The following is a 15,525-nucleotide window of genomic DNA, read 5'->3' as shown; positions in this document are numbered from 1 at the left end:
CTGAACGACAGTTTCGGACTGCTGTAAGTGAAAGGGGTGTTCGTTTCACAATAGGGGAAAAAAAGCTTTCACAGTCAGGAATTTTTACCTAAAGTAATATCGACGGACTCAATTAAAACCTACAGCAAGACATTACATAAACGAACTTAAGCAGTAGGGCCATACCTGGTTTTAATGTTTTAGTTTTCAGTTATTCACCATTTACAATGGTTCCCTTTAAACGGCGAGGCCATTATCAATCCGTTGGGGGACTATTTACTGTGGGAGATTACTATTAAACCGAACAGTCAAACACAATTGAAAAGAGGTTTAACAGTTACAGGCTATTATCAAAAGAGGCAAATATGCTCGCCACTGTAGCTACTACTTATGTTCACAGAAAGTTTAACATATCGACCTAAGTAGTCGGACCCCCCTATTCGTCTTGCAGTGGTATCGCCCTTCCCATCTGTTCAGCTCCGGTGAGACTCTGATTGAAACAGATTGTAGCGCTCTCCGGGTCGCAATGGCAACTGTCCCAACAGGACGGCGACACCAACTTTTTTCATGTTTTTAATGTTACGGAGGCACTATACGTCGCGGAAGAATCTACTTTCTAATGTGAGAAATAAACGTTACAGAATTTCTTCAGCCCGAAAATGTCCCAGGGATGTACCGTTTCTGTGGAAGAGATCCAGTCTTGGTGGGAAGTCCCCGCCATAGCCCACTTCTGCTCGCTGTTCAGGACAGCATTCAACCTTCCAGACTTTGAAATAGAGGTAAACAAGAATTGTGATTGCTGGTAGTATCACCAATGGGTTTCATTGCGGAAATGAGAAGTTGTTTGTGTCAGCTTTTTTGCGTACGTGCTGGTGCGAGCGCACTTTGTGTAACTTAGTATTTGGGTAACCAGCTTAGCATGTTCTCTGAACTTCTCACACTGAGGCAATCCTGTTAAAGGAGCGAGCTCGTTAGCAGAGCTCAAGCTAGCTGTATTCGCTTTGCCCGTTGATGTTCTTCAAAGTTAAACTTTAAGCGGAATATAGCATTGACGACACGGCTTGTGGTCCAATATTTACAGTGACTTGTACGTGTTTGTCTATATCCAAGGATGCTCAGATGTTCGATAAACTTTAGATAGACGTCCTCTTGAACCATGTGCCTCTCGTTTGTTTTTATTTGGCCCGAGGCCCGTGTTTATGTTGCAGAGCAACCGTGCCCCAGGTCATTTAAATTAAATTAAAGGTACTAAGGAACGGTCGGAAGATTAGGAAATATAGTTAGAAAAGTGGTCAAGGATACGTGACGGGAATATTTCAGCCAATTAGATTTATGTTGGTTTTACTTGTGTGAATATTTTTATTTTATTGTGAGTGAAAGAGCTAAGTAACTGTACGGCGCCGCTGTGTTTTGGTTTCCCTTTTCTGTCAGATAAAGTTAAGTTCATGGCGTGAGGTTTGAGTTTATTGTCTTGGAGGCCATCTGGCTTGTGTAGCCAGGGGACGCAGATGCTGTTCAGTCATTGTTTGCTCGCCCAAGTCCTGTTTTGTTGCAAGAAGCGAGGGGTTTAACGATTTTCTAAGGTTATTAATTGTCTAGGGCAAGTTAGTGGAGTAAATAGTCCACCTACTAACTGTTCTGTCGCAGAATAAACTATTTATTACACTGTGATTACACAATTCAACTTCATCACTCGATTTGGCCTCCCACCCCCCTTTTTCCTTGAAATGTGTTCAGAGTCGATAGGAAAGCGTAGTTCACGACGCCTAACATGTGCAACATTTACGACAGAGATCACGGAGATTGTTTAATTAGTCGAGCAGTAATTGCACTTTAAAGAAACCGGCGAGGTCAACATCGCGCATCAACAGTCTCCATCACTCAGTCATCCCCACCCCCTTCGGGAGAATCACGTAGACATCGTCTTTGTTGTTGAACGAAGTGGCAGCCAGATGGGGGACTAGCATTGCGCCTAGTTTACATGAAAGTTGATCTCCTTAAAGGCCCGATGGGCTTGATTTCAAAGTAATGTTTCAATGATGTATTCCTGTTTTAAAAGGATAACTTAAGCAGATCACGTGTTTGGCTCCATTACTCAGCCGGATTTCGGGGAAATATTGAGATTGATGTAGTAGTCTTACACTTTGACATCTTAATTGGGCACAGAAGTGTCCAAGGTCACAACTCTTTTGGTTCTCGTTATAATGATCCACTGGGGAATTTACAATAAGAGCTAAGTAGTTACTTAAGCTTATAACTTTTATTGAAAGCTAGTGGAAAGTACGTGTCTTTCAAGGGGAAATGAGCAACATTAGCAACAGTGGTAATACCCCCCTCCCACCAAAACTTCAAAAGAAACCGTTTTAGGTGGGGAAAATGCAAGTAGAGCCCACATTGTCAAATGTTGTCAAAATCCCTCTGGTAGCAGGCTTTCCCACTTTGCAGCCATCTTGAAATGCATCTACCTAGGAACTGATTTGTGCAGTTGTTTTGAAATATTATGGGAATTTCCTTATAGTTCACTGATCCGTAGGAGATGATTCCATATATAGAATCACCTGTCAAAATTTATATTTTTTTTAACATTTGCTGACTTTGTGCCCAAAACAAGATATACAAAAGGCTTTTTTTCCTTGAAGTGAATATTTTTTTTTTCTTTTATCTGTAGTTTATTTGTGAGTTAAATCTTGTGATCTGGCTGCTTGTGTTTTATTGGGGCTTTCATTACATTCATATTCAAAGTAATGAGTAAATCACGTCCATTCAAAAAATTTGCCAGGTAAATTTATGCTCTTCATTTAAATCTTTATTTCTGCAAATGCTCTGGTTGGGTTAGGTGATGTTTAGTATTTGCACGTACTGAAATGAAAGGGTTTCTTGTGCTGTTATAGTAGCTGACCAAGATGGTGAGCTTTCAAAAATAATTTTACAATATCTCGAATATTCGACGCACTTCAGATGATTGCAACTTGTCTTTTTGGTAAAAAAAAAAAATACACCGCCTCTTATCTTTGCAACAAGTGTTCAGTCTTTGGAGCTTTGCTCTTACCTCTGTGTACACCTTGCTGTGTGCACAGAGGTAAGATCATGTGAACAGCCAGGCCCCAGAGTTAATAAGTTGTAAAAAATTAAGCAGTTCAGACCACAACATTCAAATAATCTTTTACAGTGCAGATACCAACTGGAAGACTCCTTGCAAATCCCTGCACTTTGGATATTATGATAATGAGCAATCAGCTGACACGGCCCTCTGTCAGGCTGATTTATGCTGTTTTGTTACTGTGGGTTTGCAAATATCCACCCTGGCTTTGAGTCTGGACATTTGGATCCAGCATGTTTACTTTCTGAGGACTTTGCAATGTAGAAAGAAGAAGAAACTGTTTGGCTGACGTGTTTGTTTTGCTTTAATGCCACATAGCAGCAACTAGACAAGCTGGCCCGGGCACTCCCATGAAGGCAGCAGTTTAGGCTTACTGTCATTTACCTTTGCTTTTTCTTGTTCTTGTTCGTATAGTCAACGTTAGTAAAAATCAACGAGACATTTTGCGCCACATTTAATGATCAGGATAATTTTGGCCTCAGATTAATTCCTTTGACTTGAGGTTCATTTTCTTTTGTCTTCCAAGAGGTGCTTCATAAGGGGAGGTGACTGAAAACGATTTATTGGCTAACATCAGTTAGCTTGTACAGGTTGAATTAAGGGGGGAATAGGGGGCAGGGTAGGGTCCAGAAGTGGCTGTCAGTGGTCATGACAGAGTGGGGCCCACTGAGTGATTTAACGTTGGCATTCCTTCTGTCTTCTCTTGTGGAGATGGCATGTTTAATTGGCTCTTATTGACCAGTGTCCATTTTTGCCATCCTCTAGAGAGCAGTGGTCAGTGTTGATGCTGCAGAGGACCTCAAGCAGCTCTGAAAACAGCTTGAAAAAACATGCATTTTACAGTGGAGTTCCATACAAATCACCGATGAATCTGAGAATTCCCAGCAAAAACGTGGGTGTCTGTGGCACATTGTCGGCCTTACCCTGATTTTCTGCCGGATTATTAGAGCTGAGTTGGTTTGCGAATATGAAAGGCATCGCAGAAAGTTAAGGAATGAGAATTAAAAACACGAGTTCACTTTGTTACTCACATCTCATCCGAAGTCACTTTGAGTATGGCAAACAGCGTGTGAATATAACATCAAAAAGAGTGGATTTCCAACTCTATCCACTGTGGTGATCAGACAGGCCACAGATCCCGCCGCCTCCTTAAACACCTGTTTCTTTTTCTCATAATGGATACTTTTGCTAAGGCTGCCACATGTGAGACCACAGTGTTTAAAGCAATATGAGACTACCACCAAAATGGATATTGACAAACTCTGTGATCCAGTTCGCTGCTGTGGTACTGTTGTGGCAGCTCTATTTTTTCTGTGGTGCTGGTCAGTGATAATGGAGCACTCCCAGTCTCCTTGGCTAGCCTTACAGAACGGCCCCTTGCACATTGTTCCAGCACTGATGCACTTCACTGTCGCTGGTTTCCACTTTCCTCGAGACTACAGGCAGCAAACCGGGAAAGCAGTGCATGTGTGTGGATGAGAGATGGAGAAGAGTCTTAGAGGTGAGGAAGCAACTTGTGTTTTAGTATGAGTAGCCGTCCTCTTTTCATGCCTTTTTGTGTTGCGGCTTGTGAAAGGTTCCTTGGCTGTTTATCTGGTAAATGATTCCTGAAATCCCACACAGTGTAGTCTTCTGTTGCTCAGCCCTCAATGATGTGCCCTTCATGCCAAGGACCTCTGTCCCTGGCTTCATGTAAGTCGGTGCTCTGCTGGCAGCCTGTTTGGCACATCATCATGCATTTGTTCCATGTGTCTTCATTAGCTGCCTGTCATCTTCTAACTGAGATGTAGATTTAGAGATGTTGTATTTCATCGTAGTTAATAGCTGGTGTGAAGACTACTTAAACGAGAGTCTTTCATGTACTTTTTCTTTGATGAGTAATAAGAGGAAAACGAGATTGCCCAGGAGTGGGTTGACAAATCTAACAATAAGTCTTGAGATGTTTTTAGGCAGTTTCAATATCCCACACTATGATAAGAGCTCCTCTGCAATCCCTTTTCATCTCAAACAACAAAAACACGTCTAGTTAGGGTAGCCAATCTCTTTTGCTGCACGTCTGTACACTACAGATCCTATTTGACATGGTTAAAGAAGAATGAGCAGTATGGGCAGCGAGTGCAGCTTTTTAGTAGTGTGGATCACTCGGTGGTAGTGTTGTTTTACTTTTCAGTAAAAATTGTACTGTCACTTCAGAAATTTGCAAAACTCAAATATTTCATCGCTACTGTGGTGAAAAAGCTGTTAAGCTTTTCTGCTCATCTCAGATTATCACTTGAGATGGTTGTGCAGCTGTTGGTTTATTGTAAGATCAAAAACAATAGTCCCTGTGCGCTAACAGCATCTGAGGCACTGAATATTACTTTTGTCTTTAGGGGCAATATTTCCAAACAATAGTAAAAGCCTCACTGGGGATTTATGCTTCAGCTACTGCGTAGTTATATCACAAGTGCATCCCATTTGAAACCCTACGTTGTACCCTTGAAATGTAACAATGCATCGCATCAGTGCAGCCTGCAGCTACTGTGATTGGTCCCTTCAGTGTCATTGATTCCTCCTATGCCAACCATTGTATCAATATAAGAAATAATAATCATATATCATCAATTTAAGGACTCACAAATATCAGCAAAATCCTGAAACAGGGCAAAATACACATGGCAGAGAGTGGAACCACTCTCTAATAGTGACTGAAACCAAAATTATTCCCACTTCATAGCCATCTTTGTAACACCTCAAATGCAGTTTGTGTGCCAGCAATATACGAGAGTACCTGCAGTTTCAAACCTGGAATATAACGACTTCATGTTATACATCTACCACAAATACTCAAGTGCCACAGCATTGCAGCTCCATTTCTTGCTAAATCAAGAGTGCTGATTTGTCATTTCAAATAGTATGCTAAATTGCATAACTGATACGGTTAACCAAAAAGTTCTAACTAACTGTAAGCTTTCATCGGTGGAGCAACACCGTTAACTTATATGCTTCCTGATTCAGCTAATGATTGGTTCTTTCAGGGCAGGGCCAGAACTACAGCTGCCACTGGCATTACACGATTCACTGTTGATTTCTATTGAGAGTTCTGGAAGTGCTATGTAGCTCCTTAAAGGCCTGTACGTCGGAAGTTTTTTTTTTTTTTTTTTCTTCTCCTAGTTGACAGCACAAGGGAGGTCATACTAATAAAAGTGCTTTTGAACACCGCCACCTTCTAGGAGGGAAGTGCGTTTTATAATGGCAATATCTGACATTTTGATCTCTCTGATAAATTTCCCTTTAAATATATGATGTTATGAGCACCTGCTGATGTCATTATCGAACAACATTAGAATACATGCAGGGAAATGACACGTATCTCTGCTGAGTTTGTTTCTTGTGTGTAATTATGTTTAGATTATATTTTGCACAGTTTTTATAATGTTGTGGGCACCTGGCTAAAAAGTAACCGCGACAAGTGCAGCGCTTTGTACGAAGTTAAATATTTGTCCATTCTCAGCAACCATAAAACAAACAAAAAAAACAAACAAACATCCTCATGGGCTTGGCTTAGACAGTTGCCACCATGACACGCTGCTCACGTTTTGGACAACAATGGAAAAACTATTCTTGGTTAGCTCAGTGCAATCCAGTCAACGTCCCCCTGAAAAGATTGGATCAACATATTCAGTGTTGAAATGCAAAATGTTTACAGTTTCTCCTGCTGCCCATTGCCCCAATCCTGTTTCGAAACTGTCTCGCTGTCAACATTTCATGGAGTTGGTGACATCTTATGTCCTAATACACTGACACCCAACTTCAGTCCTAATTTAAAGAACTGAAAAAACCCTCTTGTTTTTTTTATGTAAATCATGAATTATACACATTTTAATATAATTAACTGCCACTTGTCCTCATACGTAACAACAGTTCCTCTGTGTTATTCGTTTTTGGAGGCCCAGTCTGCCTTGCCTGTTACTGTGCACGAACCCCTGGCATCACCATGACTAAACCCCAGATGGTGGTTCTTTCTCTCCCTTCCCCCCAGAGGGCTCTTCTCTGGGTGCTTGTCGCTGCTGCTGTAGCCTTTCTGAGGGAGGGGGGCTTCTGTTTTTTGTAATAGCCTCCTGTATGACTATAAAAGATTTCGTCCCATTAGATCTGGTAAATAAGTGAGAGCAGACTGTCTGTGAGCATGCCCTTGTTTCTGTTGTCTAGAAAGCAAATGGATTAACAGGGGGAGTAGGATCAAGGCTTAAGTGTTGCTCCATCATGGCCCAACTTCAGAGTGAGACTCTCCTGCTCCCCACTTGTCCTGCATTATAACTGCAGATAGCAGCCATTTAGGATAATACCGGCCTGGCCTCTGTTAGAGGTTGTGATGTGAGGGCCAAGTATGGCTGTTGTGAAGATGGCAGGACATTACTAGCAAATGGGATGGGAATCGCTGACGTTTACCTTCAACCTTGGGCTGCTTTACCTCTTTGGTCATTTCCTGGCAGGAGATTGGATCCCTGCACACATTAACAATGATCCATTCTCTTCCCACAGCTATACTGATCAGTCATCCCTGGCATCCCATTGCCTTTCTTTGCTACTGTCCCACCCACGGAAACATCCCAGCTCAACCTTGCTTATTGCCTTGCAGACGCCAGCCTCTGATAACTTCCTTTCTAGATCGTAACCCCTTAAAGAGTTTTCACACTCCGCAACTGCTGCTGTGACATCAAGAACCTTTTTGCATGTCTTTTTAATGCCCTCTCTTCCATGCAGTGTGTGTGTGGGTGGGTGGGGGGGCTTTGTAATAGTCTGCTGCCCCTCCCCCAGTTGTGATTGACAAGTGAGAGCAGCAGTACATGCATCAGATGGTTTCACATGGGGACTATGTGCACAGAGGGGGAGGTAGAAGGGCACATATACTGTTTTTTCCTCACAGTTCCATTGTTGCAGCACCCCATGGTTCCCTCCCTCTGTCTCTAGTCAGGACAGCATCCCTTCAGTTTGCATTTTCACTCAGCGTCTTTGCAGCCGGTTGTGAAGCAGACATCAGAAGTGTCGAAGAAACAACATGATAAGAAGTTCTCATCCAGTGAGATGGTGTTACTCAAGTCAGCAGATAAGGAGACGACCTAGAGGCAGTTTTTACAGACAGCGTGGCTTTCATCAGGTGTGAGAGTGTGTTTGTGTGAGAAAATGGCACAATGACATCCTGGAGTCAGCTACCGTAGTAGAAAAACCATGCAGGCAGTTTTGAGACTGTTTGTGTCAACAGATTTTAGCAATGCAGTAATGTTGACAATTGTTTAAGAGGTGGCTAGGAAACATGAAACTAGTATTGGTATGAGAGTTAATGGATCCCTGGTACCTGGACAGATGTCGCAGGATCACTAGTGTATCAAGCTGCAAAACAAATCCAGAACATATCCTACGTATCTACATAATATTGCTCCAATAGTTGGAGTGGAAGTAGTTTAGAGCTGTGCTGGCACAAAGAAGAGCGGTGTTTATCAGGGTAGGGTTAGATTTTATTTGAATAACCGGTCCAGCGAGTTATCGGTGGATGTTTCATTTTGTAACAGCAAAAGCGTGGCCTGGTTCAACGTGTTTACTGGAAGGCCTGCTGTTCTCCCCCAGCAATTCTGATGCCTCGACAGAGCATTCAAATGAATTAGGGGGGTGGGTTCCTTCACACAGGGGCTAATGACGGTTTGAACATGGCCCTAGGAGCTTTTGCGTCGCTGTTTGTGAAAGTCGGGACCTTGGCATAACTATAAGAGCTATAAGACCCTGTGCTGTGTCGCATCTTAATCCCCAGCCATCCCACCTTAAAACATGCCCAGATTATATTTTGAAAGATGTACATCTCCTTAAGTAAAATGAATTGATCCAAAGTTGATCTTTAATTCACATAATTGACATTTATGTGAATTAGCAGCGCATATTTCACATAATCTTTTTAGGCTCCCTACACATGTGAGATTTTTTATTTTTTTGTGTGTGTGTGTTTGAACCATCTGTTTTCTGTGTGTGTGTGTGTGTGTGTGTGTATATATGATTCTACTGGGATGTCAGCTGAAGCAGGAAGCTCAGTTTTATATGAGAAAGTTGATGCTATGTGTCCTTAAAGCTGGCAGTGAACACACAAGACGCTCGCTGTACTGGGTGGCCTCCCCTTCTGTGCTTAATGATCCTCTCCCACATACTCGGAGAGGTAGTTCGTGTAAAAGGTTTCCGTCTGAGAGCTCAACTGAGGAAAGATCTGTGCAATGCCCATCCCTCTCCTCCCTTCCCGCGGTCTCCTACTCTGTAGCCAAGCCACCTGTCCCACCTGGCCATGACACTGATACTAAAATAAAACTTAGCAGAATGTTTAAACTGACCCAGAAGCTGCGAGTGTATCATGTTTGTTTTTGTCTCTATTCTAAGAGTGGTTTAATTTGCATGGAACTATTTTTTTTTGTGGGTTTTTTGTTCATTTTGTTTGTTTTCCTTCTTGTCACATATGTCCATGAAGAGATCTAATTCTTGTAGGAATGCCTTGTGTGAATCTTGAGTGTAAAGTGCATTACTTTTTCACTATTTTAAATTTATTATATACATATATATTTTTAGAAGTTCTTGTTTTGATGAATCAGTCAAATGCATTTGGCACCAACAAAAAGTTGTTGATGCTTTCCTCTGATCAGATGAACCGTACATCCTGAGGATGTGAGGGCGTTTTCCTGTGGTGTTACGGCTATGTGTTCATGTTTGTCATGTGGCAGGAGGTGGTTACATGCGGGGGTGGAGGGTGTTGTCAGATGATGGCTCCTGGAGGAGCCATGTGTAAGCTGAAAGTGGGAGGGGGGTGGTGGAGGAAGAAATGAAGAAAGAAGTATAGGAGAGGAAGAGAGGAGCCTTTACACAACAAACAGACATCCCTTCCCCCTCCAGCTAGCCATGCACACGTCCTCCAACTGTTGGTGATATAGACCCCGGAGGAGCTGTTAACGGCAGTGGCATGGAAAGTGTCTGCTGTGAGGGTAGCCAGAGAGGCCAACCTCCAGATATTAAAGGCTTTGAGGATCTGCTTTAACCTTGGAGCCGCTGATACAAAATGCCACTTATCTAAACCCCTTCTTTTTCACTCTACAGGTTGTACTGGCCAGAGACACACACGCACGCATTTTATCTCAGGTTTTCTCTCTGTGCAGATATGGATTGGGGCACATGATGGGTCCGTTAGCATCCACTGACAAAAGCACATTTCACTTCTATCTGGATATGCAGCTTTTCTGCATTGAAATCTGTTGGCTGCTTTTAGCCTTGATAGTGTTTCTTTCAGAAAGTCAGGTCTTCTCCTTTCAGTTGATTCATGTCTCATAACATTTACCACTTTGATTCTCATATCAAAGAGTCAGACTGTGTTTTGTCCCAGTGGTAGTCATTGTAACCCTTATAACAGCAGATGTGCCCGCACATAATGCAGGTTTATTGAATACACAGTCAGTCCATGATGGACCCACTCTTATGAGACAGCTGTGACTGGATAGAACGTGTCTGCCTCCTTTAGTACTAAATACAGCTGGGAGAGTATCAGTCTACATCTCAGGAAACTGTTAACACACACATGTGTTTTGGATCAATACTAGCTGGAGAGATGGGGTAAGATTTAACTTCTAACATGAAAATTATGCTTCTGCGTCAGAGCTACGTTGTAACTTGCACCACAACCAGAATCCCATTTTAATCCTATGCTACAACCTTCTACGTAGCACGATGTGCACCTCCCGAGATGTTGGGGCGACTCATACCACCACGACTTGAGTGGAAGATTGAGGTGTAAGCATAGGAGTTTTTCAGTTACTACATAAGTTATTTCCTGCAGAAGTCTTAATCGAGCTTAAATCAAGCGTTGTCCTGGTTTGTCCATATGTCTCCTTATCTTTTGTGTTTTGCAAATTTAGTGTTTATTTTCACCGTCTCTAGGAGGCATTTGTATAAAGTTCTTTGTCAAAATCCAGCCCTAATACAGATGCGTGGTTGCCAAACCAGGCCTGTGGTCTATGTTTAGACAAAGTTTGGAGGAGGAGGAAATTAAGAAATGACTGAAACTTGTTGACTCAGGCAGATGCAGTCGGATATAGTCAGATACAGCACATTATTGTCATGGTTTCTTCTTGAATAAGGAGTTACCTGTATAAATCATATTGTTAAAGACATTGCAAGTATTAGGTTCTATCAATGAAGTGACTGTAAATTCTGGGGTGTTTTGGCAGTTAAATAGGTGTAGCTTTAATAATCTTTCCCCTGAGATGTCTATATTGCCACTTCTTACTTGGCCATAAGCATAAAAAAAAGATACCTTTTTACAGTTATCTGCATGAGGTGGACAAAGACTCTGAAAGTTCTTATCACAGATGAATGGACATTTGTAAATAGTTAGATACTTGGAGCCAAAACATACAATCATTAATCTATTTTTATAGTCGGTCTCATTAAAATGCAGTAATTTAGCTTGGTGTAAATGATGGAATAATAAGTTTAGAAGTTTCAATAAGGCAGCAAAATTGAATTTCTTTTTTACAGAAGAAGAATAAACAGTCATTTGTTTGTATCTGTAAGCTTTGCTGGTGTTCTGACTTTAGTCATATCTTGGCAGGCATGCTGTGAGTAGTAACTGGAACCTTTTTTAGACACAATTTGTACATGTTTATAAAAATGAGATTCAGAAGTAATAGTGTCAACTGGGCTGAATAACAGAACTGAGAATGTAGGCATTTTATTCTGCAAATGTTAATGAAGACTCGTTAGGTGTGATTGGGCCTTTTGAAAAGAACAAGTGGTTAGCCACATTGTCACCATGGGTGTTACTTTTCGCACTTGTCTGCTGCTCTGAATAGACAAAGCAGTGACCCAAACAGTTTAAGTTGTTTCAGTGGATGTGGCCGGTCCATCTCACTGATGACGTAGTGCGGAGAATACCTGCCAAATGAGTTCTACTTTGCTATTCTGCCCTCAGCTCCAGTGAAGCCAACAACTGGTTTGGGTGTGGATAATGTGCGGAGGGAGAGGACAGATAAGGAAGATGGAGAAAGGAAAATGTGGGGTGGAGAGTGGAGCAAGGGTGTTGTCAGGGGAATAATAGAATGCCTCAGAGGCCCTGTAGACACTGGGCAGCAGGGCAGGGGGAGGAAAATGGTGTGAAAGAGAGGAATAAGAGGTTAAGCCAGTGAGAGGAGCAGAGAGAGAAACAGCAGGGGCGTCTGGTGAAAGAAGTGGCAAATACCTTCAGGGCGAATTGCTGATTGCAAGCCAGGCCTACAGAGGGAGTGAAGTGATGACACACCTTTTGACTAAACCTTGACTCACCCTCCAATCTTTGTCCCAGTATCTGAAATGAATAGCTGGTTTTTCACAGCAGTATCTTGCCAATAAATCTGACAGCTCACCTTGATTTATGCAAATTATAGCCAAATTATATCTTATCAATTATTCAGCTTTTTTTTTATCGTTCAGCCCCATTGATCATTAATGTTAGGCAGTCAAAGTACACGTTTGAATGAATTGTCATTGGTGTGTTTTTTGTCTGTAGTGTCAGTGCAGTGAGTTAGTTTGGGTGCTGCGTTGCGTGTGTGCATGTGCTTATCGAGGCAAAAGGTTCCCACAGGACGCTTCCAGCTGCAGCGGTGTCCCTTGCAGTCCTTTATCGTGCTAACTGTTTGTTAGCAACAGGCCACAGAGGGATTGGCCAATGGATGGGTGAGAGAAGAGAGAGCAAATAGACCCCAGTAATTTCCCCTCCCTTTGCCATCTGACAGACTGTGTGGCACTTCAAAGTTAGGGAAGAGTTGTTCATCCAGTGGGCTGCAGCGAGCCCTCCACTTGCTGTTCTGTACTCAACTCTGAACTCTTTCCCCAGCCTTGGCCCCGGCTTTTTTCAAAGTGTGATCAAAGTGCAGTTTGTCTCTGATGGATGTGCTCACTTTGGCCCAGAGGCTGCCTGACAGGGGACCTGGAAGTGGAAGAGAGCATGACACAGGATCTCACTGCGTCCTATGCACATGCACTTACAGACAAACGCCCACGTGTGTCTTTGTATCCAGAGTTAGCTCGCGGCTACGAAAGAGCTCTTCTGCATATGTGACCACCCCATGACGAGTGAGCTAGCCTGAGCACATGTTAAGAACTTTAAGGAGTCTCTATTGTTAAACCTCGGTCTACCTGATCTATACTTGATATACAGTACACAGTACTGCCGTTTAGGAAGGTATTCCAACCAGATTCTCATGACTCGAAGCAAAGTGGCAAAATAATGTCCTTAAATGCAGTCTTGCTTACATTACTGTGAGAGTTTGTCTATCACTGTTACTCCTGGTCTTGTAGCATGTGCTGCAGAACCTGGAGATTTATTAAACTCGTCAAAAATGCTGTAGAAATACAAATGCAATTCTGTAGTATTTAAAACGGTTGGTAACGATCACCCAATTATTGGCATGCACTGGCCTTGACAAGAAATTGTGCCTCGTTTTTAACCACAACAAGGCAAAAGTTGTGGTCGGTAAATCTTACATGTCTGGCTACTTCAGAACTTAAAATAGACTTTGATTTGCTCCTGGCAGTCACACACTCGTAAAGCCTACAGTTTAAGCCGTACACCTAAAATCCATTACAGTCTGACTGTGGTCACTGTGACCATGTCAATCTTCAGGCTTTTAAAATAGCCTCAGTGCGCTTGTAAACATAATGAGCTGTTCTTCTCAATCACGAGACGTGATTCTTATCCGCTCTTATGAAACTCGCCCTCCTGGTTTGCATTTTTTCTTTCGTTTTTCCTTCATGCTCTTTACGTTCCCAACCTCGAGCAGAAACGTTGATCTTATCCTGTTTTTCAACTTCTTTCACAACCTTGTTTTTGGCTCTCTTCTTTTTGTCTTTTCATTGAGCCAACTTGTTGTGTACCGGCTTCTGTCATTTCCACAGCAAAGAGGTGTGTACACTGACCTTTAAGGACCTTAAGTAATTGATGCGTCATTTCTTTTCCCTGGTTAAAGCTGAGAGAACCGATCGGCATTTATAGGACTTTCACAAGTACTACAGGTGCAGAAGTACTTGTGAAAGAGGGGCAAGAGTGACACCAACAACAGAAGTTGTTGGTGTGAAAGCAATGGTTATTAGGGGTGGGAGTGGTTAGCTGCGAGCCGTCTGTATGAGCTTTGAAGAGTTTGCTCTGTATCCTGCGGGAGGGTGCTTTTAAATGAAACGGACACTAGGTTGATGGAACACCGTTCATTTGCATTTCCTTCTCTTCCCTCTGGCTCAACTTCAGAGTCCTTGGGTGTGATCAAGGAGAGCTGTGCATGCTGGGAAGCTGTGTGGTGTCCAGTGTCTTGGTTGATCAGCAGAGGAGAAGAAGGGGCATGTCTGTGTTGTAGCTCTCGGTCTCCGCTGCCTGCTGTCCTTTCTTGGTGCTTTCAGATCTTTGAGATTTTGCTCTGCCGGTTATTGCCGCTTCATAAAACCTAAATGACTATAACACAATGCCAGGCAGGAGAGGGGTCATGACTGAACTTGAACCTCAGCTACAGCCCAACAAGCACCAGCAAACCAAGACGCCTTAATGAGACAGGATGCGAGCTCTAGCTGTTACACCTCCCACCGAAATCTGCCAGCTTACCTTACACTCATCCCAGCAGTTTCTCCATTTTGATCACATACCACTCCCTTTATAGTGGCCAACAGTCTAAACACACAGAAAGCCACCTGTTTATTTCCCAGTCACAATACTTTTGCCTTTTATTTATTTATTTATTTTTTTAGATAGTTTTCATTTGCGAGATGCATTTCTCTGCTTCCATTATTGCGCAAATCGGCATGTTTGCACAGTTATCGCTTGCTAAGTGCTTGTAGTTTCTTCACATGTTGATTGACTGTGTCCTCTGTGTCCAGGAGCTGGAGAAAGCCCTGTCAGAACAGGACTTGGATTTCCTTGGGGATCTCGTTGCCTGTCTGTTGCAGGGATGCTACCAGCGCACTGACATCACGTAAGTAAAGAATATAAAAAGAACCTGGCATATAGCAAACGCTGCCAGGTCACATCAGGTCTGCTTGTGTAACACCACCTGTAACACATAAGCCGTTTTCAGACGTGGGATGCGTAACACTGCTGGCATCGGGACGTAGGTCACTTTTGGCAAGAAACGCGTGTCTGAAGGGGACGACAGAAAAAGTTTTGATTCATGATAGAAACCCAGGGTTGAACCAAAGTTTATTTGGACATAATAAAAATGCAACAAGTTGACTTGTTGCAGATAGAGGTGTGCACATCTCAGAGCTGAGATCGCTGTCCAGTACAGTAAGGAGGTCCCCTTAAATCTTTTCACATTTTAGAAATAAAGCAAAACTTATTACAGTTTTCTAAACAATGAGGGTAAGAACATTAACATTTAATTTTAAGCCCAGTTTTACTCTCCTAATCATGGAGTCTTGAGTGT

At 42.5% G+C, this 15,525-nt stretch overlaps 1 protein-coding gene across 2 annotated transcripts in view; it reads left to right on the top strand.

Moving 5' to 3' along the window:
* Positions 1-15,525, top strand: part of LOC120729451 (cat eye syndrome critical region protein 2) — a 34,554-nt gene that overhangs the window by 1,752 nt on the left and 17,277 nt on the right. The window contains exons 1-2 of one of the 2 annotated variants that reach the window (XM_040025006.1): positions 186-758; positions 14,981-15,075. In XM_040025006.1, coding sequence (XP_039880940.1) covers positions 639-758; positions 14,981-15,075 — 215 coding nt within the window. In that variant the 5' untranslated portion in view covers positions 186-638. Of the gene's footprint in view, positions 1-185; positions 759-14,980; positions 15,076-15,525 lie in introns of those variants that run through there. The other variant, XM_040025007.1, reaches the window with a different exon arrangement.

This window comes from Simochromis diagramma, unplaced genomic scaffold (assembly GCF_900408965.1).
Source record: "Simochromis diagramma unplaced genomic scaffold, fSimDia1.1 OVJJ01000293.1, whole genome shotgun sequence".
Classification (NCBI taxonomy): Eukaryota; Metazoa; Chordata; class Actinopteri; order Cichliformes; family Cichlidae; genus Simochromis; species Simochromis diagramma.
Note: the sequence above shows the minus strand (reverse complement) of the source record. Positions and strands in the feature narration are given on the sequence as shown.